Raw genomic sequence first — 27,954 nt, 5'->3', positions numbered from 1 at the left:
TACACAGTTGCAGCAAAGATCGAGAGTTTCCCCAAGAAGACAAGACTAGCAGCTGGTGAAACTCTGACATTCCAGTGTGACATCAGTGGTACCCCTGATCCACATGTTACCTGGAAACAAGATGGCGAAGTGATAGAACCAAATGAAAGAATCCACATCAATACAACATCAAATTCAACCGTACTTACCGTCCAAAATGTCCAACGTAGCGACAGCGGTGCTTACCAAGTCATGGTCAGCAACAAAGCTGGAAATGACACCTGCTCTGTCATGGTGGTCATCTGTGGTAAGTTTTTGTTTCACCCACAAATTCAACCTTCCCACACCCATACTTCTTTACATAATGGAAGAGTCCTTTGATGATTACAGCATTTTGGGTCATTCCACAGAGACTTCATGGAAATATTGGGGAAATTACAGCATTTTTCAGACTCAGCAATGAAATGTCACTCAGGACAGAATGCATCTGGGGGCCAGATATTTAGACTCCAATTTTTACAACACTTTGTTGGTGTACTGTGTCTGTCTACCCATTTTGAAGCTTGTTGAGTAAATAAAAGTTTTCGTGGCCCTATTTTTAGGAAAATGGAAACTGATTTTTCCCCATGGAGGTTACAAAGAGATGGCAGCCATTACTGATATTAAATGTCTGCAAATTTTATATCATTTGTTTAGTAGTTTCAGTTTCAGTTTCACAGTTATCAAAATTTGCACTGTGAACCCTGATTTTTACTCGGGGTTTCAAAAGAGAATTTATTTCATACTTCCTTGAACAAAGTTTGAGCAAAATTTTCAGTTTTGAAGTGCGTTTTACCTAAAAGGAATAACTGATTTGACATGTTTACGCCAGTCGACCTATGTCTAACATGATCTGTAATTCTCATTTTAGAAGATTTTATTTTACTGTTGAATGGAATATCTCTTGAAAAAAATTAAGTCCTCTTTATTTCTCTTTAAAAGTTGCCTTTGTAATTGCAGAGGAAAGGTATATCTTCATTGTTTCAACAAAATTAAGTTTTGAATAGAACCCTAATCAAAAAACATTACATTCAGTGCTTTAAAATCAATTTTCTAAATAAAAGTATAATTTTAAAGTAACAGTATTTATCCAGATCAACCCTGGCTGTTGCCATGTTAAATTGATGTGTTTGGCATACATTTTAAAGTAGTCTGGAGTGTGGAGCTGTTGTCTGCAATAGAGTACTTGAACGCATTCACACACCTCACTGCATGACACAGAACACTACTACAGATTACAGGTGTGAATTGTTATTATGTAACCATAGCTACAGACAGTATCTCTCAAACACAGGCCTTCACGAAACAAAGAAGTGAGACAATTGTCACCTCTTTAATTAATCACATAGCTGTAAATTTCCTTTTTTTTGTAATTAAGTCTTATTTATAAACCACAATAAGGAAATCTACTTCAATTTATTGCTTAAATTTTGACCATAATTTTACATATCCTGACACTCTTCCCTGTTGTAGGGTGAGCTTGTCTGGTTTCGATTACTCCAGATGATAGAATGTTACAGGGTCAGAGGTCACCAGGGGTACTTCACACATTGAGAATTCTTCACTTTAAACTTACAAAGCAGGACAGATACAAATGTCAGATAGAAAACCATAGAAACAGCACAGATACCTACTTATCACACATCTGTCTGTAGTTAAACAGATCCCGAATATTTACATTTCAGATACCTCAAAAATTTGAAGTTTTATTTTCCAAGGGGGACTAAAAAGGAGACTTTGTAGTTGCAAAGTTTACGATTACTCCTAACCTCAACTTGAAGATACCATATCTGAAATGAGATTGACAGAAGTCGAAACTGACTAATGATCTATTGTGAGAGCCACTTCACTTGTCGTAGATATGAGTTTCTAGGCAGCAAAAATTTTCCAATTTGTACCACACCCCGATTTCAAACACACTAGCAATGAAATATATGCTGTATTCAGAACACTTGATCTTGGTGTCTGCTATCTGCTGTTTAAATTGTAATGTACAACAACTTCTGCATGCTGGCTGGGAACACATTGTTTCATGCAAACACTTTACAGTAAAACTGATAATAGTTGTATTTTGTGTTTTGTTCATAGTACATTCTGATACCATAGATGAGATACATTCACTTTTCATGTTGATTGTAATGCAATCATTTACTAAAATCTCATTCCATATGATTAAAATGATAATTGTAAAACAAATTCTTTACATATATGTAATAAACATATTTAAAGTTTCTAAACTAGGTTGATGTTCATCATTTATCACTAAAAACTGACATAAACTGAACAAAGTTGCAAGAGCCCAACTTAACCTGAAAAACTGTAAAACATTCTAAAGCTACAAAACAGATTGCCTTTTTTCTGCATTGTCAATGATCTGACAGGGTCTTATGATGTTTTCTCAAACTAGTTTTACCCTTTAACCACCATGGTTTGGCCCAAACCTGTTGTTATCAATGGTGATTGTTGGTCTGTTTACAGGGAATTGTGGTGATGAAATGGTTGAAATTCATAGTTATTTTACATGATACAGAATGCCTCTGGTGGCTTCAGTTCCTTTTTGTCAATTGGACTTGGTTTCCAAAATGAAATCCTCATTACGATATGATGCCTTACCAATCTTACCAATTTAAAGGAAAAAGATTAAATTTCACTCATTGTTTCACATTCTTTCAGATTGAAAATCTCAAAACTGCCTGTCGATTTCTAAATGAAAGCATGTAACCAGCACAGATCAAACGACAGCAAATTATGGGGTGAATAGGGATGTCTCCATGGCAACAGATACAGACAAAACCAGTGACGTCAGTTCTTTTCACTGTACATCTTTCAAATGGGAATCTAAATATAGACACTTGAGGAATTCTCACACAACAACCACTAACACCAAGATCAAAAGACAACTTGGCACAGAATTTTCTGTCTTTGAGTTTTTATTTGATTTGGCATTCTTCTGATGTCTGTCAAAAGTAGTTGTGAAGAAGTTGGGATGAGTTCGTTATGGAAACAATTGTAATAAGATTAAGCAAAAAGAACCGACAATACCTCCAGATGTTGTTTTGTGTAGTTTCATATTCCAAGTGGTGGTAGTCTTAGCTCCATCATAAAGTCGGACAAGTTTACACATGAATACAGAACTCTAAGTAAACAGGACCATGGTCGTTTCATGGGTCTTACATGTAATTCACCATGTATAAGGCAGCAACCATGTGCATCCCTGAAACTATTGAGAAGTGCTTTTAGTTTGTTCTCGTTTGTCAAAGTATTTTACCATGTTTTCGTAGAGTAATTCAATTACATGAACTCCCAAACTTCGGTACACATACAAATATTCATTGGGGTGAGAAACCGTGCCTAGAATCTCAGAAAACAATTAAAGAGAGTGAAGTAGAATGAAAAGCAAATTTACTGCCAAAACACGGACACAACTTGAAGTCTGTTTGGCAGTATGGTAATTGAGGTATATTGTTTCAGATTTTTTGTACACACCTGAACAAAGAGGCAGTGTGTTAAACAGGCTTGATTTAGGATTCTGGAATGACGGTAGGAATGTAATGGCTGGATTAGCCAAATAAATACATTCAAAAGCCATAGTTTATTTCTCCACTGACTGTCAATGCAGTATTTATCCTAAACCACATGGAAAAATGTTTCTGTTCATAAATTTTTGTGAAACTGTACAACCATACCTTGTTCAAGAGTCTAAAGTTGGATTGCACAAGAGAACAGATACAGGCGATCAAAGGGTTTAAATCCCTCGAGATCTTTCATTATTGTGGTATTTGTTGTAGAAAACAGTATATTTTGACAAACCCAAGTGCTCTTATTATTTGCTGTACACACTGCTTACAGGATTATATCTGTAAGACTTCTATTCAGTTAGAACTGAAGTATCAGATTATTCCTGCACAACCAACAAATGATCCAGATCTTCCTCAACTGTAATTATTTGGTTTGCGTGGAGAGAATGAATTTTCTTATAAAGTAAGACAAAAAGGGTGATTAAATAGTTTGATAAGGCATGAAGGTTACAAGAATCGTAAATGTCGATCTGTAAACTATATTCATTATGTCCTCGTTCATCAACTGCAAGCACTACATTCCTTCAGCCTTCACTGTTTATCCAAGATATAGAACTTGATAATTTTCGACATTTTGTTTGATCTGAAGCAAAAAAGTTAATGGTCAGAAAAGAAAAACAAAATGTAAATATTAACAAGTGATTGGAGTACACCTGCAAAACTTTCTGTTTGGATCTGTTTTCTTAACACCATTTTAGGCCTGAATTCCTGGTATGATATACTGTGTTTTTTGTCTTCAACATATCAAAGATTGGGTCTGTCTGTTCATTAACACTAATATTCTACTAAGTTACCAGAAATGTTTGAAATTCACTTCTCAACAGAAAATTCACTCACCGGTCAATTAGTCGTCCTTCAAATAATTGCTAGTAGATGATGTTACACCAGGATGTATTTTACAACTTACAGTCACCTGAAAAAATATCCCTACTGAAATGTTAAAATCCTCAAAAAAAACCATGTATCTCAGGTGCTAACCTGTGTTGTTGTCCAATTCTTAGCCATTATGTGGCTTGAATACTGTGGAATGACTTAAAATAACACCGTGAAGAGCTCTTCCATAGTGTAAACCATGACCAGTATTTTTGTAACCTGTGTGACTTTGCATGCATTGTATAAATTAACATTCTAAGTTCAAAAGAGGAGATATTTCTCATGTTTGTTGGAGTGATCTCTATGTGAACTGAGAGATTCTTTAACATGAAGTATGCTGATGCTTTGACAATGGGAACAAAACTGGTTTTCTGCGGCAGGTTTAGCTACCACTTGATTTACAGGACAAAAAAGTTCTTCAAGTGTTTTCAAAACCTGTGTTTGTGAAGAGAAAATAGCCGACAGGGGACCCAACTGAAAAAACCAACAAAACTTGCCGCATTTTATTTACCAATGGAGAATACTGTATATACCCCTTAAAAAGAGATTCAGTTTAACATGATGGCTTAAAGTTGAATGCACTTTGAGGTCAAATACAATTTTGAAAAGACAAAAAGTTTCGCAAGGCAAAACTTTAATGCTGTCATAATATTTATGAACATTTTAATTACTGACACAATGTCAACGGTTGCTAGGGGTGTCTGGAGAGTTTGTATAGTGTAATAAACATAGCGTTGATGGATTTAATACTATATTAAACAAAATGTGTTAATTATTAAATTTAATGTTTGATCTCACTATTGTTTACTTTTTAACAGACAAACCTGACCCTCCAAGTACACCATCAGTCACAGAGACTACCAAGGCAGGCACAGAGCTATGCTGGACGGCACCATCCAATGACGGCGGTATTCCTATCACCAGCTATCTACTAGAGTTTACACAACATGGCAAAGATCAGTGGAACCAGCTTGCTAGCGTCAAAGACACATCGTACACCGTCAAGAAACTGTCGACTGAAGACGAATGCGAATTCCGCGTCAGTGCAGTGAACTCTTTCGGCAAAAGTGATCCTAGTGTCTTATCAGTTCCAATAAAGATTTGTCCGCACCTGGGTATGTCACCTAATTAAACCGAACATTTTGACAAAAAAATCAGATCTTGTATGACCCTCAACCACTGCACATGAGACAAATCACCGGACTTGACTTTTAAAAAATATGATTCAATCATAACCTTGTTAATGCACAACCCTCTATCTATCATTTGTATATTCCTACAAAATTATTTATCCTACTTGAAAATCGAATCATGACAAGAAGGCTTTTTGACAATTTCACAAAATGTGCATTTGAACATTTTTGGACTCTTTTTTCATCATCAAGCATGTAAACCAAGCATGCCACAGCCTGTCAGCTGTCAGCCAGCATGCTTGTCGTCAATCATTACTTTGTAAGTAGCGTCTAGAGTACTAGAATTTTCAAAAAAAAAAAATTTGAATGACAAGATAATTGTAGAAATTCCATTTTTATTTTCTATAGAAATTAACCTGTACATGTCCTTGTATATCTAGATTGCTGACTTTTAGCTCTAATACTTGCATTTTTCACGGAGATAAATAATATATTCAGGATAGGAGAGTATCATGGAGACTTGTCGATCACTGTAAAACTGTAATTCATATTTTTGTATGATTTTAAGGTGATGTAGGGAAGTGATTTGTTTATGGAAGGAAAACGAAAGAGAATTTACTATGCAATTATTTTATACAGGAATGGAAGATCTCCCACCAGCCAAAATCACCTCATTTGAAGTCCGACATTTATGTTTTGTAAAATGTATTAAATAAATGACCATGCAGTTAGTAAGCATAGGAATTTTTGTCAGCAGTGTGAAAAGCAGATATAATTTTGTATGAAATGCTTAGTTTAGTTGACAAATAAATGCAATGCAGTTTGGTACTTTTAAAAAAATATTGTGTGTTGTGTGTTTGTCTGCCTCAGTCTATCATCAGGCCTTTCTTCACAAAAACCCTCATACCTTCATATTCTGTGTGAAACTCTATCAAAAATCAAAAGAATTCTTCTAGATCATACCTTCACAATCTTTCCTCTATACTCACACAAAAACAGAATAATCAAAACAACAATTACCACAGAAATGAGGGGATTGACAAATATGATAAATTTTTCCTAAAATTGGTGACAAACACTGATCTGACGAGAGAGATGGAAGCCCTGTAAAAAAAGTTATGAATCTATCGAGACTGCTTTGGTGTGGAATTGACTGTTGCTGAGAAGAGCCGTGGAGCCCAGGATCCATGAGGATAAGATTAAGCACCATTCATGTGGTTGAACCCGACTATTGATAAAAGAGTCAGCGTCTGAATGCTGTGTTGTTTAAGAGCTTTTGTCACCAACATGAAAGACATCCCCTTCTATTGAGAAAACATTATGCAAACATTTGTCAGATGTATGACAAGCCCCACAATGGGTAAACTCTAGCTTACACAAATCTCACACCCTCTCCGTGTATCTTGGAATATATGCCAAATCTCATGACATGAAATTTTGTGAATCCACACCGGTACACAAGTTATGGCACAGGAAATAGATCGCAAACTCTACTTGTCACGTAAGATGAAACCCTTCACTGAGTCAAGAAACGCCCCCTGTCCATTTATCTGCCAAATTACCCATGATCCTCTGGTTAGCCACCACCCCAGTTGCTAATTTGTAACCATTAACCCGGTCACAGGGGTCAAAGGTCAAAATTTGCATGCTAATAAGGGTTATAACCATGTGACAGCAGGAGATATAGGTTTTATAAATCTTTGGATGGGAGCTGTAGTCATCTCCTTGACTGAAGAGATTAGATGCCTATAGAAAGTATATGGATCAGAGTACAGCAGTGTTGGGAATTTCCAGACAGGTGACACATGCCTAGACTACATTCTAACATGCAAGAAAGAGGAGAGAATTAATTTCAGGTCACTTGACTATTTATGGGACTTGGCATCTTGCTGATATTACATAATTTACATTGTCAGGAGGTTAGTCAGAATTTAAAACATCCTGCAGCTGCTATTGACATGGTGGTAAATAAATGCCATCCAAGGTTATGCACACATCTGGTTGGTGGAAAAAAAAGTTTTTCCCACATAGGGACCCCAATGGAGGAGATGGATTTTCTTGGGAGATGTGGAAATACATTGAAATGGTAACAACTGGAGAGTGCGCAAAGAGCATGATGCTTGCATGTGTGTAGGACAATTGGGCAGCATACCAAAGCTCACCGCTTCACAATAAATCACCATTGTGCTTATCAGGGGTTGAATGCTTTTATCAGCGCAGTGTTTGTCACTAAAGCCTAATGACGTACTGTGGCAGCCAATCACAGCCAAACCACTTCATCAAAGTTGTACTGCCGGCTTCCAAGTCTCATATATCCGTGACTGTCTATTTTTAGTTTCAGAGTACCAAGTAGCAAGTGCAACTATGGCTAGTGACACAAAAGGTGAGTCAACTTCAAGGGTTGGTGTTATACCCACACTGTACACCTGCCGGGATTAGTAGCCAAACACTCGTGGTACAAATACTTTGGTCATATATGGAAATCTGTACCGGCAAGCCCAATGTTGGTCCAAGCACAATAACAGAGTGAGAAAGCATGTGTACTTGATGAGTTTGACAAAGTGTAGTTTCAGTGGCACATCTCTCTCGATAAACCATGTCCCAATGTTGGTGTCAACCTCTGTGTACGTGAAACTCATTGAACTACTGGCTTAGTCTCCTCTAACATTACACTTCATAGTACGTGCTCTCCTGTGGGCCTCTCAATGCTTCGGTCATAGATCTCCACCACAACGACTTTTAAATCACATAAAAATCAAAACAAACGATTCCTGTGTTTATGAAACTGGACAACAAATTGACAACAGCTACATACACCAGGAAGGTTTCAGATTTCAAAGTATTAACTTGCTCAATGAAAGCCAATCCGACAGTGAAGCAGGATCTGTGGAGTTTTTCAAGTGTTTATTTCCACCATGTGATACTACAATTGAGTGTAAACACTTGTTTCACATGTTGTTTTATAGAAGAGGCAGGCTTTGAACCCTGCCCTGTGTCCATCAGAACTGACAAGAATGTTAAAGATCTCTACACTCTTGAGGAAGAACTTGGAAAGTAAGAACTACTCTAAGCACATTATTATTTTATTTCTCTTACCACTCATGTTACAATGAAAGCGATAAAAGGTGTTAAGTCAAGTAGGCTGATAAAGTACATGTCCATGCTGATAGAGTTGTAATAAAATATGATAGATTTGAGGTCAGAGAGTAAAACTATTGACATTTAAATCATTGCTAATAATGACAACCATCTTGAAGTGTGTCTACACACTTGCTAATCCAACAGGTGGCATGTGTAAAACCACTGTGGGAGTTTCAAATCATTTTCATTGCCATTTTCAATGTCGTAGAGACTTGGCAACTGAAATACGTATTCCAACAATGATGCTATGAATCTTGTACAGCTTAATGAAAAACAGCATGCCTTTATTGCTGTTGCTTTTTTCTCTTTTCAACAGAGGGAAATTTGGAACAGTTTATCGTTGTGTTGAAAAGTCCTCTAACAAAGTCTGGGCGGCCAAATTTATAAAATGTAGGACGTCAGCCAAGGATGCGGTTCGTAAAGAAATAAATATCATGAACCAGTTGCAACATCCTAAATTGTTGCAATGTGTCGATGCCTTCGAATCACCCACAGACATGGTTATGATACTAGAGTTGTAAGTGTGCAATTAAAATTTTATAGGTGTGCATTAACTTTCCTTGTATTCTTGGGAGACCCTGACATCTGGTTGAGAGGCCATGCTGACGTGACACCAAGTTTGACCCTTTTTGTTCCCTTTTGCAAGTTCCTGCATAATGCTATGCACTTCTAGAAGAATCTTCTCTTTCCGAGCACTGAAGTGGAAAATGACTTTCTAACTGTGCATTTGCATTTAAACAATACAAAGTGCTAATAGCTTTACATTGCCTATTCAGTTTTACATCACCTGTATGGCTTCCACTTGCTTCAAATACCCACATTTCACTGCCTCCTGGTGTAGTTGGTGATTTTTCGATTTAAACAAAAAAACACTCAAAAAACCGCAAACAGGGTTTATTTATATTTCTAATGGGATTACAATGGGTGTTTACACATTGAAGTCTAATTGGGAAAACATAGCATATAATTATCAAAAGCTTGCTGTCAGTGGTAAATTTTTACATCAACAATTTTCTGAAACTGTAACTTCCATGGTAGTCTGGAACCGCTCAGTCGTCTAGACAACTCTCATGGAAACGTGAAATAATTCAGCAGCACACAAATTTGATTATCAAAGAGTTTTGTGTGTGATATTAATTGACAACTTGAACACTCACAATTTTTTTGGCAATTTTGTAACACAAATTGAAAAGTTGATCACCAGTACTGGTGTATCAAAAAGTTTTAGAGTATTATAAACTTACATTTGTGACTTTTAGTTTTGTGATGTGGTTCTGCAACTTTAATGTTAATTAATACACAATCTGCTATTTGCATCTATTTTCCATACTAAATACAGTGAAATTCAGTATTTTTTCTACAAATGGTTTATGTTTGTCAGTAGATATCATCACACCATTCTAATGAAAAGTCAAGGTCCTACCCTTGAGATTGACCTTTACAAAACAAACCAAACTACCAGTAATCCTTGACCTTACATCAAAAGGACTCTAAAAGTAAATATAGATCATATTCAAATGTGAAAAAACTTTTGGATTTCAAATCGTAGCGTGAAGTCACACAGTTTTAAATATCTGTCACTCTACTTCTAGCATTTGTTTACTAAGGTATAGAAATCCTTTCCCTTGGTCTTTTAGGATTGGCGGTGGAGAACTATTTGAACGTGTGATTGATGAGAAGTTTGAACTCACTGAGAAAGAGGTTGTAAGTTTTATGAGGCAAATTTGCGATGGAGTGAATTACATGCACCAACAACAGATTATTCACTTGGACTTGAAACCAGAAAATATCATGTGCATCAGTAAAGATAGCACTGAAATAAAACTGATAGATTTTGGTCTTGCCCGTAAGTATGATCCCAAGGAAAGCATCAAAGAAATGGTTGGAACTCCAGAATTTGTGGCGCCAGAAGTCATCAACTTTGATGCACTGAGTCTTGCTACAGACATGTGGAGTGTTGGAGTCATCTGTTATGTGTTGTTGAGTGGTTTATCACCGTTCATGGGTGACAATGATGCAGAGACGCTGACCAATGTGACTGCCGGAGAATGGGACTTCGAAGATGAATCTTTTGATGAAATCTCAGAAGATGCAAAGGATTTTATTGAACAACTCCTTATCAAGAGAAAAGAGTAAGTTTATCTTCAATTTTATTAGACTTTGATTCATCTAGAAATACCATGGTTTTTGCCCTACCTACAATTGGGGTTAGCTGACCAGATTGTCGGAACGGAGCAAGCATAAGTGTACAAGTGTAGATGAATAAATAATTGTCAACAGATGGAGAGGAAATCCTGAGAACAGGTTTGGATTTCAATTAAATGTTTTGATCAATAGACTGTTGTGCTCTACCTTCATACTCTGATGACACTGCCTGCACTGAATGATCCTAATCTTAAATAATTTCCAAACAGCTTACCAGCTTCTTTGTCCACCTGTGGCAAAAAGGTTGATTAACAAGTTGGATATAAGAAACAGTTTATCAGATACATTTAAGTTACCAGTGTGAGTAAATAAAAATATAATTATATTTTATTACTTTTTTATTACTAAGTATCTTTCCACGTAGCCCAAATTCAGAAAATTTGAATTCTGCACTGTAATTTATGTTTCCTAAAGTGTATGCACTCAGGTTGTGTGCAGGTTCTTCACATTCCTCAGCTTGTTATTTTCAAGAATGCAACAATTCTCAAGTATTCAGCTATTTCTGTACCCTGCCCTTTAAAAGCTCATCTACAACCTGTACACTGAATTTGGAAGTCAAGCCTTGACGCACATGGAATGCTTGCCCATATTGTGAACAATAGCACAAGTTAAACCACTTCCAATTGTATTCCATTCAATTGAAAAGTGCCATTGTCTTCTACAGCTTCCTTTTATGCTCAACCCGATCAAAAACAAGTTTGCAAAATGCCATAGGGAACAAATCGGCAATTAGGCGACTTGTCTCCTTGTTTCCAATTGTGCCAGTTCTTTTGAATTCCAATTAAGCGATTGGAAAATCAGCTCCAGCTGTCATTCTCAGCCATTGAGACTGAATTCCTTGTCATCGCACATTAGGAATGCCATTCTTCTGAAAGACATCCCACCAGTACCCCTTTCTCAGCCCAGAAACATCCCATAATAGTCACATCACCCTTTGCGTCATCCCTTACGCAAAGACTTATTTTCAAGACCACAAAGACGTCCACAATTAGAAAAATAAAGAGAACAAAATAGCCAATAGATCTGGTCATCAACGTACATGTCCAGTTCACAGTCACCTGTGTTCTAAAAATTCACTCTGTGGCTATATGTACCTCATCTACCTTCTCAGGCATATGTACACACGTCTATGGGGTGCATAGGCGCAGAATGAATTTTTAGAACACAGGTGACTGTGGTCCAGTTAGGTGTATAAGTTTACATTTTGTCTTTTTAACCTCCAGAAAACATTTCATAAGAATAGCAGTTATAATCAAACAAGAAAAGTTTTTATCTTTCTTTTGCAGTTTATACAGAAATTTTCCCCCACATCTGTCTGTCCATTGCTATATAACTTGTTGTGAACAGACCTTTGGAATCAGAAATTATCTTACTGTCAATGAAAAAAATAATGCACTTTGGTTTCTGGAGAACAATCAGATTTTGAACTTGAAATGTAAATGTAAATAATGTGTATAATGGTATGAACCAAGTTTCATTCAGCTTTTGACAAGGAATGTGTTCTAAGGTTGTATAGTCTGAAGTTATCTCCAAACACAACAAACACCTCTAATCAATGGTACAGTTAAACAGTGCACAAATTTTGTATATATATCATGAGTATCATGTGTATGAAGGTTTCACCTTGTTCCAAATTTGAGGTGTAAGCTGTTGCTTAAATGTTGTCAACAGATTTGTAAGTAACTCAAGACGATTTCTACATGACTTGGTTGTTGTCCCTCATTTGACATTACTTGACAATTCCCCTGAAATTACAATTTGTTTCCTTCAAGACACACAAATAAAAGGTAGCAATCTGCTGAAATATGAGTTTACTAATTTCAGTGTTAACAAAAGAGTCCAAACATAATCTTCTGTTTGCAAAGTGATTACAGTCCATGTCAAAGTAGATAGTGGTATCAGTAGGGTTGCATGCAAAGAATACACCTATCAGGATTAAACATGGTAATAGGGCTTCGTCACGTGACTGAGGAAACACACTGAGATAAAAGTTTAAATCCATCCTGGTCTGGCTGACTTGTTTTTGATAATGTTCGCTGCATCATGGTGTTAATTCCCATTGTTCTTTAAGTCCTAGCTGTCACAATTTCTGAAAGGGCAGTGTTTAATTCTCTTTTCAAAACTTTCCAACCTTTCTTTATTAGTTTTCAAAGGAAGCATTTTCTTGTCTTTCAATCATGTCAAAACAATGTTTACCAACTCCGCTGTATTTGTGCACTACATTCAAACTTACTGAGGACATTTCATTCAAATTATTTGTTCAGTGATCGAGATATAGGTCAGTGTGACCTTTCTCACCTGTCTGGCACTTCTTCGTTCTCACGGAGATGGGTAACCAGTTCTTCCAATTTCAGAAATATTTCACAAACGTTAATAAACCTGAGTGTTTCATTAAATGTAATCTAAATTCTCTAGACTTCATATGGGATTATCCTCACTATCATTGTTATAACTTCATAATCCTTTGGAGTGTTAACAGCTGAAAGGGATTTAGTGATATCAGTGGAGGAAACCATTCTCTGAGCTGACGAATTAGAAAAGATATCATTAGTTCACACATTTGCTTGATTAAATTTGAATCCATGTTTTGTCTACCATACCCACCACATAACATGAGCTGAGGTATTCATATGGATTCAGATTAAATCATCTGAGCCAAATACCGGTTAAATTGAAGATGTAAGTAGTGATGTCCTTCGTGTTGACTCTCTCACTAATTACTACAGTGCTTTCTGTCTGCATTTCCTGTGAACTCCAGATATTCAACATTCTCTCTTCAATGGCCTCTGTGCAGGACATTTTCAGAGATCTACTAAACTGTTTTTTCTCAAAATATTAATATTTTTCAAAATTTCATAATTCAGGTCTGTTGATGACAATTTCCTTGTATTTGATATGTCCGTCTAACAAGAGTCAATCAGTAATGACAATTACACTGAAACCAAATTACCGGTATAATTTCAATAACAAGACAGAAAGTTGAGCTTCATTAATTGTAACTTTGTGAAATTGTTCATTGAGTTCATTGACATAAAAAGTATTTACTTTGTAATACTCCTACAACCATGATGGTCAACTTGATACAGCATTTGTGTTCAGTTCAGTGTTGTTGTTGTTGGTATATGAAATCTAGTTAGACTAGAATTCTTTTATCAGCAATAACAATATTGAATGTTATACACGATTCAAAGTGTTAACAAAGGCTAATAAAATTAATTAAATATACCTATAAGAAACATAGGAGATTTGCATGTTTTAAACGATGAAAATAATTAAAATATTGCAAATTAAATATTAAATATTATCAAAAGTTCAGCTACAGCAACTTTAAAGTTTCAGATCTTAAATGATGATTTACATTTCTTTTCAAGATTACATTATTTATTTAGTGCATCATATATTTTGATTATAAACTACTTTGCAGACTATTTCTAGCACTGACTAAAGCCCTACTTTGTTCCTGTTCCGTAATCCATAGTTTTGCTTTAAACAATAATCATGATCAGTAAAGTTTATTTCTTGTACTCCCTTATTCTATGCATGGTGAACAAAGAATTTATAAATAAACACTCAGGCTTCAGCATTAAATTCTCAAATATGTAGTGTATTGCACTTTCATCATATTGAACATGAAATCTGCTTAATATGTATTTTGTAACTGCAATTTCCAAATTTCTAATGGTTTTAGACATTTTAGGGTTTTTGTTAGACTTTATTTTAATCCAGGTATGAGAGTTTCTCTGACTTTTTATCCCAATCCCGTATGAGTTTTTTAAGACTTTATTCAAAGTTTAATCCAGGTATGATTGTCTCTCTTAGACTTTTTATTCTAATCCAGTATGAGATTTTTGTAAGACTCTATTTTTTAATCCAGGTATATTTGGTCATGTTCACTCAAGTTTGTGAAATCACTCTATTTCTTCTTTCCACCAAGGGTCAATATTTTTGTTGTATACTTTCTTCATCATCTTCATTCATTAGTAATTGGCTTGAATGCAAAACATAACACATAACAATTATGGACAGGCATTTATCAAGCAAATTTGCTGACATCAGACATTTTAGACAACACTGTTCATTTGTTTGAATTTCAGACGAAGGAATACTGTAGTGCAGTGTCTGAACCACCAGTGGCTGAGAGCTGACCCAAAGACAATGAAAGATAGAAAGCTCTCGACAGCTAAACTCAAGAAATGGCTCGCTAGAAGGAGATGGCAGGTGAGTTATACTTATATTCAAATTAGTTGGGAAATGGCTTGCTTCACAGGACAGGTGAGACATTTGCTTTATTCAAAGTACTCTAAGTGGGCATCAAATGATATCAGAAAATTCAAGGGAATCACTATGGTAAATATTTATACTGTGATCAAGGAAAGACAACAGGACAAAAAAGACCTAGAGATTCTGATGTACATAAATTTAGTCAAATTTTTTTAAATTTCACACAAAGTTCATAAATTTATGTGTAAGGTAGTTTCTTCGAAACTCTGATAGCTGTATATTATGAAGTACAACAAGCCATACAACATTTTATGGATGCATATGATAAATTTTAATCACACACAATATTTCCCATAATTCACTATTCACAACTAACATTTTTTCTGATCAACACAAAACTAACTATAGATAACAGAGATGTTTCCCAATATCATCTCCAGTGTCAGAGCTGTATGGTTGATATACATACCTGTAAACGGTATATTATCACAAATTCAACAAGCAAATCTAAAATAGTAATTATCAGCAATTGTTTCATAAACACAACCTTGCATAATTACTGTAAAATATTTATGATGTATTTCACAAAATTTGTTGAAGTATTTATGACCAGAGAGCTTTGTTAGCTTTAATAACCGCTGTCATCGTAAACAAATAGACTGGAAGGAGGCTAAAGTTGAAGGCCATGTACTTCTAATTGAATTTCAGGTTGACGTTTAATTTCTCTGTTCTTTTCTCATCAATCTCCGATCTAGACATGATTCAAATCTCCAAGTTTATTAATGTCTCAAGTGAGCAGATAAAGGGATTAAATTGAAATGAAATCTGTCAGGTTTTTTATTTGCATTGGTGGAGTATAAATGTAGTGGTTGTGTGATTGCAAAACCTATCAACGTAGAGTATTCTGGAACAAAGACAAACAGAAAACATGCCAGGCAACAAGTGAGATATGTCTGTCTGCAGCCACGTTTATAGTCACTGTCAGCAGAAACCTTGTAAATATTATTGATATCACTTGTCAGAACATAAGCAGTCTGTTCAATGGTGATTTTATATTGTAAGAAGTTGCAATGACAAGACTTAACATCAATCAATTAAAGGTTTAAGTTTTAAATCACTCTGCTGAGGATAATTTCTGTTCATTATCATAGGATAAGGTTTAGATCTGAAAATTAAGTGTTTTAGTTCGTAAGGACATTTGAAAAGAGCTGCCATTCTAATGTTTTATTATCCCCTCTGAGTGTTATCAATAGGTTAATAAATCTTTCAATAAGTTGATATTGTAAAGATCTTTCTTGTTGTAAATTGATCCATTAGCCTTGTAGCTGTGATACCAGTCATGATTAAAATGAAAAACACTTATAAAAAAATGGCAATAACAAGGAGATAAATGTGAATACTGTTGTATAAGGTGCACTCATAAAAGTAAGCCCTTCTAAAAAAGACGTTTTCATATAGTCCATGAAACACACATAAAAATTGATATTTAACTTTTTACGACTATGTCGAGAGTGCAGTCATCTGTATCATTGAGAACTAGCGGTATTTAATAGATGACCTGCATGGGAAAGACATGAAGGCCAGCAAAAAGTGTACAATGCCCATGTTTAGGCTTTTAGTGATCGTAAAAAAGGTGTTTTTGACCTTGCCAGCCTATTAGTCAATACAGAACTCACTATACGTTGCTCTACACATTGCTTGCGTTGACACATCAGGGGCAGTCAATAGGGCAATTTCTCGTCATGTTGGCTGGCAATTTTTTTCCACATTAGTGAGATGTTGGGCAATCAATTTTTCCAGACCATAAGGGTAGGGAATGGGTTAACAGAAAATTTTTCCTCATTAGCAGACAGGGAAAATTCATTATCATGCATGATCAGTTGCCAAGATGTTAAAGATGCAATGGGTGGGTGAGTGTCATGATTTAGTTATTTCAGGACTTTGACAACGGGGAGAGAAAAATATGAGGCAAAGAGATGCAAGTAGGGACTTTTGCAGAAGGGAGAGAGTAGTTTGGAGTTTATTGTTATTTGGGAGCTTGGAAAGCAAGGATATTTCCAGTCTGTGGTCAGTTCAGAAAAAATAATTGATGGGAGAGGATAGTTTTCAAATTGTGTATTAAAGAGATAGAAGTTACAAAGAACTGTTACTTTCCCTTCCAAATGTTAATTTTGTCCAAATACATTAGGACAGCATATTTATTACATGAAGAAACACCTCTGTTCTAATTCCTCAAAGTCAGTTTGTTGACTGCCCCTTAAAAGTCATTTGTGGCTTGACAGCCCCAACACCTTGGTATCTTAATAGTTTCTGTTGTGAAGAAATCCTACGCCTTTAATGATAAAGAAGGCTGGATTTTGATAGAACACGGCACATCTCCATTTTCCTTACAATGATATATCTGTATATTGCCCAGGGCGTCAAAGATCATCTTATTCAGCTTACATAGTACATTTAAAAAGATCCTCACTGAAATACTGTGTTTGAATTGTAAATGATGGGATTCTAACAAAAAAGTCGTTTCCAAGGTTATAGCAGAATGTATGTTGTCCCTGTGAGCAGCTTTTCATCCCACGTAATCAGTCTAGATAGAGTATCAGATATCCCCTGACAATACACTACTATTTGAAAAGTGTACCTTTTCATGCTTGAGATTTTACACCGCATTGTAAAGTCACCTCCACCGAAGGCCACACTGCTTGAGGCATGCAATTTTCAGTTTCTTTTTAAAACGCCGGTCTGTTCTCAGTCATAAATTTCATCGTTTGCCCTCCATGGTTCAAACACTTGCATAAAATTTAACAGCAAATTTTCTTAACAGTAGTCTGATTGTCAACTATGATTTGCATGCATCAGGTACTGTGCACTCAAGTTTTCTGGTGTGCATTCCAACTTCCTGCTTCTTGGAACAAAGCTGGTACAGCCATTTAAAACACCAGGAGACACATTAAAATAAAGAACATTATGTTCCCTGAAAGCCCATCTGTAATTACCTGTCTTTAAGTTATGTTTACTTAATTACCAGTAGACTGTAAACACAAAAAGCCTTCATTGATGTAGGCTAGGAGTGAATTTAGCTGTAAGATTTAAGGAAAGATAACGATGTGGTTTCGGTACATAAGGTCAACCGTCAGAAGTGCATTAAAATCATTGCAGTCAAGACCCACAATGGTACAGATATCAGACTTGACAAGGTAGCTCTTTCAGCGGAACACAAACTAGACCAAGAGTTGCTGAGACTTAATGGTGCCTGATATTAAGTGGGGCCAACACTCGTCATGGTGTGCTTTACAATAGGGCTGGCGGGGGTTTGGTGAACGGTTTACTGCAGACTTTGTAGTGTATTGATCACTATTGCCGCTCTCATGCCGAATTTGCATATTAAAACAGAGAGACTCTTATAGGCTGGGGAATGGATGACCTCTTATTGGATTAAACATTCCAACAAACCGACATAACACCAGCTTTCTGACAGATACAAGCTTTTTTTTGCATTCAATTCAGGCTTTCCGTTCAGCCACAAAATGATCTTGACTCGGTCACTTTGCACATTTTGAATGCTTGAAAAGTTTTTTTTCTGAACCACCCCTGAAGGAGGCAGAGGTCGTTATACCTACAAAGTGGTGTGGAATTGCATGTCAATACACCCCCAAGTAATACACCGTCGGTTCTTTTGTTTTGCAGAGAACAACCAATGCTGTCCGTGCTATTGGCCGGATGGCATCTCTGACACTGCTCAGTAGCTCCAGGTCTGCCGGCAAATCCACTACGCCCTTCTCTGGTCTCCTGAAAGCCAGAAAGGAAGAGGCCGCTAAGAAGGAATCTGCCACCAAGGAACAAGAAGTTGACATAGATCTGAGTGACCCTGAAGTTGCCAAAGCTGCTAGCAAAATTCAGGGTGTCTTCCGAAAGTCTAGAGACAGCAAAGCGGAAACAAAAACAGAGATACCAGAAACTAAGACACAAGAAAGAGGTTCTGATGAGATGGCTGCCAATGGGAAAGTACAGGCACCTGTGTTTACACGGGAATTAGACGATGTTGAGGTGTGTGAAGGTAGTGCTGCACGACTGGACTGTATTGTCATTGGTGACCCAGAACCAGACATTCAATGGCACAAAGACGGGAAGGAAATTCAGGAAAATAGACATTACCGAATGGAATTCGGCGAGGATGACTCGGTTTCGCTAATAATTGCAGAAATTACAGAGGAGGATGATGGCGAGTACACCTGTGAAGCTGTCAATAGTGCCGGAAAGGCTAGCTCCAGTGCAGAAATCATCGTTGAAGGTAGGATCATCTGTAACTAGAACTTTCTATTGATCAAGTCGCCAAAGTTGTGTAATTTTGTTTTGAACTCTAATAACTTCCATTGTTCAAGCAAATACTCACAGAGTTACTTGCTGTGATTTTGCTATTTACGCTGAAGCAGCAACAAGTGTCTTGGACAAGAAACAGACAATGCTAAACATTAAAACTTTGAACAAAAGAAAGAAAAAGTTGGCCCAGTTTTCACTTCATTAGGTACACAATGCATACCATATGGCTGTCAGCTGAACTAAGCTGAGATCACGGTACAGCGGAACTGAACTTCAAAAGTTTTACTGTTTCAAGGACAGTATAACTGTAGTGCATTGAGCTAAATTTGGTCTGAAACAGATACAGTTCTCGAACAAAAGATGGTATTGTGGCCAGAACTGTGACCATGTATAGTTTTTAACTGTATATGCATACACCTACTTTCACACCTTTACAAGTCATTGTGCCTCAAAGATAACTAAACATGCATGGAATTCAATCCATGACAAGTAACTCAGCAAAGTCCTATTCATAAGATTCATTCTGTTTTTTTTCATTGACAGTAATGGACAGTGAGGATGATGAAAGGTATGTAATCTTACTTTTTTCATTTATTTGTCGGTGAGATTTATAAAACAGTAGAATTAGGCCATTGAAGTGTTGGTAAACAATTGTTCGGATGACATAATGTCTCAAATCTCAGGTATTATGCAAAGTGAAGTGAAAGTGAACACACGTAGAATGTCGGAATTGTAGATGTATTAGGAGCCAGTTTGTAGAATGCAGCCATGGCTACCATACAAAGACAACTTACAAGTAAATCTCTGTCTCTTACCAGCCCTGAAGAACCTGTGAAACCAACCTTTCCAAAACCGGGTCTGTCTTTTGCCAAGACTCAGCAGCCCGCCAAACCAAGGATTTTGAACAAGCCACCAGAATTTATCCTCAGACCTCGCCGTACTCTGATGGCGACGGAAACCAAATCTGCCAAGTTTTCTTGCACAGTGGAAGGGAAGCCAATACCGGAAGTCAGCTGGAAGTTTGAAGGCCAGCAACTTCGAGATTCGGGGAGATATGAAATCTATGAAGAGAATGGAGTCCATTTCTTAGAAATTAATGATCTAGCTGTGTCTGATGCAGGTGTATATACATGCACAATAAACAACAGTGAAGGCACAGAAAGAGCCACAAGTACCCTCACTGTTATTGGTAAGCTTTTTTGTTCTCTGAAGGAGGTAGAGTATTGTGTTGCGTTCTACACCTGAGATAAACTAAACACACAGTCCCTCTGAATGCAGATTCCCATCAAAGGGAACTCAATTAGGTAAACTTTGCCATCATTATTTCCAATATGAAATTCATCGTTTTGCAGAAATATTTGAAAAGATCATTTTGTACAACTTTTCCACAATTCAGTGTTGTTCATTTCTGCATGCTTGTTAAATAACATTTGTCACATTTTACTTTTTAATGACGAGATTTTTCTGACAATTTCAACTTAGCTTTGTCCCTGTCATAGCTTGTGAATTTTACAATTTCTTTTTGAACAACAATGAAAATAAATGGTTAGACTTCAGTAAAAATTTATTGTGATATAAACAAATTGTCAGAACCACTAATATTAGGTCAACTTGTATGATTTGTGGGTGCTTTTTTAAAAACTAAAGGCTAAAAAGTATTAAACAACACATTAATGTAAAAATAGCTTGGGTTTGACGGAAATATCAAAGAAAAATCATTTGAAAGTCAAGAGGGGAAAATTCAACAAGAATTTTAAATACACACAGATACATGCCAAAGGTGAAATAGTGAGGTAAAATCTTCAGCAACTTGCATGTTGGTCTCTTTCAAAACAACATTCCAAACAAGTTATTGCTCGGACACAAAGCCTGTGAAATGCCAACGTTGATTAGGTGAATCACTGGAAGTATTGTGTGAATTGACTACTTGCTCAGTGTTAAATTCCAAAACCTAGCCACCCACTTTAATTAAAGCAGTAGAGACTGTCAATTTATCTCTTGCAGCAAGACTGATATAGCTTCATTACTCAATGAACCCATTGTTAATTATAAAAGGCTTAGTGACGTCTTCTGTCTGAGTTGAGCAGAATGGCACAAATTAGATGTGAATTATTCAACAGAAAGGAATATAGAAGTCTCTGCCTTCAAGGTCTTTTAATTCCCAGGTGGTGACTTGACAGGTGTTTTTTATGAATTCCTGAATATGACCCTCATTGAGACATGCATTCAAGGTTGCCAAAAAAATCTCACATTTTGTTTGCATAGAAAAAGAGCCCAGCATTCCGGAAGGCCACGAGCCACCAAAGTTCCTCCGAAAGATCAAAGAGTTTGAAGTGATCGAGGGCAGTGCCGCCAGATTCGAGTGTCAGATCACCGGAACTCCGGAACCTGAAGTGACATGGTTCAAAAATGGCACGAAATTGGCAGATGGAAAACATTTCAAGGTGGATTCAGATGACAGCGGTGTGTGTACACTGACCATAGCTGAAGTGGACGCCGATGACGATGGCAACTACTCAATTACGGCCAAAAATAATCTGGGTTCAGTGACCTGCTCAGCAGACCTTATTGTTGGTAAGAAATCCATTCACAAACTATCAATCACAGTTCACTGCTGTAAACTTCAAGTCTGTTTACACAGACCCCATTCATTGGGAGGAAAAGAGATATAGAGCAAGGACTGTATCAGATTAAGATTTTGATACGGAGAATTAAAGCTGTTATACAACAACTAACAGTATAATTTGCTATGATCCTTTAACATATACTGTACTTTTTGAATATGCATTTTGTTTTTTAATAACCAGAAAGACAGGATAAATGTTTATCAATGCACATAGACTTTTGTATTTGCTGTGAAGAAGCACCACACATTACAATTTGCAGATCTGAAAAAGTAAAGATATTAAAAAACTTATTCAAAAGTTAAACAGAAATGTTAATTTTGTCAGCGGAATGTGAAATCTCGAAATAGCAAAAGTTGCAATTGTAATTCGTGGACGTCTGTTTCAACTATGTAGTTTGTAGAGAGGCCAAGTAGAAGTTTATCAGGTCAATGACCCCAACACCAATCAGTATTTGCCTACCTCCAAATGTAAATACCACATAGCTGTATTGGTAAGAAGGAAATTCCAAATACCTTTACTTGTTGACAAACCATTTTATGACAGGGGCATATAAATTATTTTTTCTCTGAACATTATCAACTTCCAGGACATAAAAATCATACTTGTAGTATTGTATCTAAAAGTTTTGTCAACAAAAACAGCTTCTTTCTTTAACATGGCATTGCTTAAATGGTGAGAAAATATTCCAAGAATTGATTGCCAGTCACCATTACTTTGAAGTGTACACTTAATGCATATCTTATCAAGATCTTTATTGCTTACTTCCAATTCTCATGTTTTTTTCTTTTCATACAACTCAGAACTAACAAGCGATGAGGAAGAAGAACAGAAACAACAACAGAAGTGAGTCTAAAAAAATCATTTTGATGAATTGTGAATGTTTTTGTAGATATGAAAAGCAAAATTTTATGTTTATCCCATAGTGGCTATCAGCCAATAACGTAACAATAAACTGAATTTTCAGGATAAAAGAAAGACTTTGTCAGAAGGATTGCAATCAAAAACATTTTATCCTGAGTATCTGGGCTGCTTCACCCTTAAAATCCCTGTGTATTGTTTTATCTTTTACCAAAACTATTGCAGTGATCTAACTCATTTTATGTGTTTTTATTGTAGACAATAACTAATCTTTTTTTCTATATAACATACATTACCAATCATTTTGAAACACAACATAACATATACAGTAGAAAAAGTTTATGAAACACAATATTGTAGATGACTGACATTATCAAAAAACAACTTCAAAAATAATTTTAAGAATATTTTCAATTCTATTTTTGGTATCGAAGAGAGGATAAAGAAGCGTTGCATTTGTCATTATTTTAATAAAATATTCAAATTGAGTATTTTTGTTTTACATAATAGTCAATCATCATAGTAAAACAGATATATGATACAGAATATAGTGTGTACTGGTATTTTCAAAGTGACTTTGACTGTTTTTTTCACTATCAGACCCAAGACAATTGTCTAAAAATTTTTCAACTATCATATAAATGATAACACCAAAATAATCCAATATAAAGTTACATTATAAAAAAAATTATTTCTATTCTTTCTTACAGACCTAAAAGTCTTGAAGCTGAAGTCAAGAAGACTGTGTCAGTGTCTACAAAAACTGAGCCACCAAAGCCAGCATCTAAAGTAACAACATCGCAACTCAGCGACAAGAAACCAGAGTTTACTCTGAAACCCAAACCACAGACAATAACAGCAATGGGTGTAGCCAAATTCACATGTACAGTTTCTGGAACACCTAAACCAACTGTCCAATGGGAAAAGGATGGGAAAGTTCTCAAAGATGAAGGTAGATTTGAAATCTATGAAGAAAGAGGTGTACACATCCTTGAAATATTTGATGCAGAAGTTTCAGACTCTGGGCAATATAAAGCTACTGCCACTAATGCTGCTGGAAAGGTCATGACCTCTGTCTCACTGACAGTAGAGGGTAAGTGATTTTGAGTAACAAAGTAACCAACTGATACAATTACTGTTACAATGTTTCTGAAATATGCTAATTTGGTAAATACAGGAAACCCATTAGTGACTCAGAGCATCTTGTGCTCATGAGTCATCACAACCAATCAGCAATCTTTAAACTTTCCTCCAAAATTTGAAACATTTTTGAAATGTACTTTAACTTCTAATATCACGAAATCTCCAACAGAAATTCATTTTACTTTTGTTGCTCAATTACCCTCTGTCATCTCCCATTTTACAGAATCAAAGGCAAAGTTGGACAAAAACACTGCACAATTTTAATTACATAGTAACTGTTACTACAGTAATTTCTCAAATTTTTGCCCCCCCCCCCTAAAGAAAGTTGAAACAACCACTGTTCAGCTTATGTGCATACATGTAAAGTGCACTATTATTGTTGACTTTTGAATTCTAGTCCACACTAGAATTCACATGTGCAGGCTGTGTTGACAAGTTGAATACTGGGTTTGTCAGTGTGTTTTGGGGAGTAGAACTAGAAACTGCAGTCAACATACAAAACAAAAATAGTGACAAAATCACAAAAGTTACAGCTACTGGCCCTTTGAAAAATGCAGTATTTCACAAATGTGTATATGTTATGGTTCTCTGCACAAAGTAACAATACAAAAAGGTTTTGTGTTGGTTTTCTCATCCACTTATCCTTTTCAACTGATTAATTGTTTAGGTAAGAAGACTCGAACAGAAGCACCCAAGTTCATCAGGAAAAGCAAGGACCTCACAATTCAAGATGGAGATGAAGCCATGTTTGAGTGTGAAGTGTCAGGAATTCCAACTCCTGAGATACAATGGCTTCTGGATGGCAAACCAATCAGAGATGGTGATATCTATGAAATCTCCTTCAATGGGAAAGTAGCAAAGCTGGTTCTTCCGGAGGCTTTCCCAGAGGATGAAGGAGATTATACTTGTAAAGCATTCAACTCAGCTGGTCAAATCTCTTGTACATCAGAACTCTTGGTTGACGGTCAGTCCAATTTCATATGGCCATTTTTCTTGTTGAAAACAGTAAAGCAGAGATTCTTTTCAATGAGTATATACATTCCTAAACATATACAAAACTTCAACATAATTCCTGAACTTTCACTAAACTTCAACTTTAATGTGTCTTTGGTATTGCATCTTATAGTCGCCATTGCACTTACTCCAGGATAACATCAAGACTTTAGGGTCTGTGGAATTTGTATGAAAATATTGACACCTTCCACTTAACGTTGATAGATTTATATGATTATGAAACATCTTTTATAATGATGATGATGATAATGGTGATGATGATGACAATAACAATTAGTTGCAGTGGTTTCATTAGTATCAGTAGTAGTACAGAAGTTGAAGAAGAAATATAGTTAATTTTAAAAAATGTACTTGCACAACATTCTATTTTGAGAAAAACTATTGTGTGCTCATCTATTACTGTACAAGAAGTCTATGGTGGACCTATTTGAAAAAATTTGAAATTTGAAATGTATACCATAGCAAATATCAACATATCACTGAAGAATTTGGCTTTGTAAATATCATTTCAAAGGCATGAAATGCTACTGGTTATGCATCACTGATGATCAATGGAGTAAGATTGCAACAGACTAAACCTACCTTCAAACTTTAGCTCATGTCAACTGTATATAGAAAACAAATTTGTTTTCACAATTGAAAGCCCAAATCTCATTTCACAGTTCAGTACCCTGATAATAAACGAATCCAGCATTTTACCCTAGGATGTATTATACAAGTGTAGTGACTTGTTCCTGTTGAAATGAACACTCTTTCAGTTAAACCATGTGTTTTTGTTTACGTGTACAGAAATCAAGACCGCAGCTCCCAGCAAAGGTGTCGTTCCTGAGTTTGTGGAGAAATTAAAGGATTTGACAGTGCAGGATGGAGATGAAGTGAAACTGACTGTACGAGTTAAAGGTTTGTAAAGGCTCAGACTATAAGTAAAAGAATGTCATCTCTACTTGAGAAACAAATAACATTTACAAACACTGGTGTCTGGGTTTGAATGGAAACACTGAAGTTTGTGATGAATCAAAGAGCCGTTGCATAAACAAAAAAATCATTGATTACAGAGGACTATTAGCAATGTTGACATTTAGTCTTCCTTCTGGTATCCTGTCTTTTCTGTCTGTTGAGACCTCACCATCATCAGAACCCCACCTTAGAAAAACATTTTACTGTAGAGAAATGCTGCAAATGCTCATTGGTTAGACGTATGAATGGGGAACACACCTGCCAGATATTCACTCATACACCATCAAGGCAGAGTGTGACTTTAATAAGGGCAGATTTTAGAACTCTCAAAAACTTGCAATAGTTTACTATTAACATATATGGACTCATTGTGAACCCACTTAGAGAAGGTAAAGTTTGCTCTGGTTCACTTTTGCAAAAATCAAATCTGTACCCAGAGATAAAAAAAGTGAATGAGGCCTTTTGGAATATTCAAAATTTAATGTAATTTGCATTTCTAATCACAAAATTAGTGATTGATCCCAAACTTCATGCCTGATACTGAGAGAAATAGTCAAAAAGTTTCCTTGAGCAATGTCCATATACATGGAGCGACCATGCTGGAGCAGAGCACAAACAAAAGTTGAACTTTCACTTTCGAGTTGTTGGTTCACAAACTCTGTAAACCCTACAAGTTATCATCAACAGTCTGGGACATTTGGAATGTGTTTTAGGAGGTTAAGGGGATTTCAAACCTTTTTTCCAGAAAGTATCAGTCAGACTGTGATGAATTTTAATTGTTTATTCTTCACAATGAGTGCATATCAGCCAAAAGTCAATGTTTGCCCAGTAGCTAATTGCTTGTGAAAGTTTGTACTTCCAAGGTATATTGTCGGTAACCGGTCCTCATGCCTGGAAGAAATTTGCTTAATCCTCAGTATCAATACAAACACAGGCTGTTAAAAAACGCTGAAAGCTTTGAGAAATGTTTCAATTGAACAGAAATCTTCTGTAGAAATCAGAGTCCCAATCACTCAATTTCGATTCCAAAGGTTAATTTGCTACTTCAATTTATAAAACGAACACTTTAGTACCCAACCTTTTCACTTATGTACACCTTGATCCATTCATAGTTGTTGACATGTCATGCATTCCATCAAGATTGGTCAGTTAAGTCAGAAATGATTACTCTAGGGGTCAAAGTTCACCACTTGAGAAGTGGCTTTGCTTTGATACAATACCGTATTTCTTGGTCTTTTTTATTACCTCCATGCTCTGAGTAATGCTTGGTTCACAAGTTATTGAACAAATTTATTTGGTAACAAACTGATATATTGAATTCAAATTTCAGCACAATAACATACTTTATGAACAACGTGGAATGTGTATGATAATATCTTCATCAGAATGATAGCCTGACCTTTGTAAATGTAACATGATAAATATAGATTGTTCTAGTGGTTTCAGTTTCTTATTGAATGACCAGGCTTGATATATAGCTTTCTGTTGTTGACATATCTTTCCATTAGTTTGCACAAGTCAGGTTTCGTTTCATACATTACGGTGATCAATAGCTATTGACAAGTGTCTGCTTTTACTACAAACAAAAATTTACCGGAAAAGGCCATGACACTGATACATCACAATAAAGCCAAGGACATAACGGACATTGGCTATTCAATAATGGAACGTACCTCTCACATGGTCGGATGTTTTTTTCATTTATTTGACTGACTTTCTATACATTCTTTACATCCATATGTTTATGCTGGTTGACCACTATGCTAGTTGATTGTAGACCACTATGTCGATAGATCGTTGACCACTATGCCAGTTGATTGTAGACATCTAGACATCTATGCTGGTAGATTCTAGACGACAGGCAAGGTT

General features: G+C 36.0%; 2 protein-coding genes across 4 annotated transcripts in view; both read left to right on the top strand.

The window, feature by feature from the left end:
- LOC139143731 (titin-like) overlaps positions 1–6,346 on the top strand; it is a 184,781-nt gene extending 178,435 nt beyond the window's left edge. The window contains exons 205-206 of the mRNA XM_070714267.1: positions 8–286; positions 5,288–6,346. Of these exons, the coding sequence (XP_070570368.1) occupies positions 8–286; positions 5,288–5,601 (593 nt within the window). The 3' untranslated portion in view covers positions 5,602–6,346. The remainder of the gene's footprint in view (positions 1–7; positions 287–5,287) is intronic.
- A 933-nt stretch (positions 6,347–7,279) lies between these two features.
- LOC139143345 (myosin light chain kinase, smooth muscle-like) overlaps positions 7,280–27,954 on the top strand; it is a 52,354-nt gene continuing 31,679 nt past the window's right edge. The window contains exons 1-14 of one of the 3 annotated variants that reach the window (XM_070713589.1): positions 7,280–7,400; positions 7,938–7,985; positions 8,569–8,656; positions 9,060–9,260; positions 10,381–10,875; positions 15,043–15,166; positions 18,854–19,457; positions 20,030–20,054; positions 20,305–20,675; positions 21,752–22,060; positions 22,914–22,956; positions 23,682–24,064; positions 24,782–25,078; positions 25,918–26,028. In XM_070713589.1, coding sequence (XP_070569690.1) covers positions 7,967–7,985; positions 8,569–8,656; positions 9,060–9,260; positions 10,381–10,875; positions 15,043–15,166; positions 18,854–19,457; positions 20,030–20,054; positions 20,305–20,675; positions 21,752–22,060; positions 22,914–22,956; positions 23,682–24,064; positions 24,782–25,078; positions 25,918–26,028 — 3,070 coding nt within the window. In that variant the 5' untranslated portion in view covers positions 7,280–7,400; positions 7,938–7,966. Of the gene's footprint in view, positions 7,522–7,694; positions 7,986–8,568; positions 8,657–9,059; positions 9,261–10,380; positions 10,876–15,042; positions 15,167–18,853; positions 19,458–20,029; positions 20,055–20,304; positions 20,676–21,751; positions 22,061–22,913; positions 22,957–23,681; positions 24,065–24,781; positions 25,079–25,917; positions 26,029–27,954 lie in introns of those variants that run through there. The other 2 variants (XM_070713590.1, XM_070713588.1) reach the window with 2 other exon arrangements.

This window comes from Ptychodera flava, chromosome 11, assembly GCF_041260155.1.
Source record: "Ptychodera flava strain L36383 chromosome 11, AS_Pfla_20210202, whole genome shotgun sequence".
NCBI classification, from domain to species: Eukaryota; Metazoa; Hemichordata; class Enteropneusta; family Ptychoderidae; genus Ptychodera; species Ptychodera flava.
Note: the sequence above shows the minus strand (reverse complement) of the source record. Positions and strands in the feature narration are given on the sequence as shown.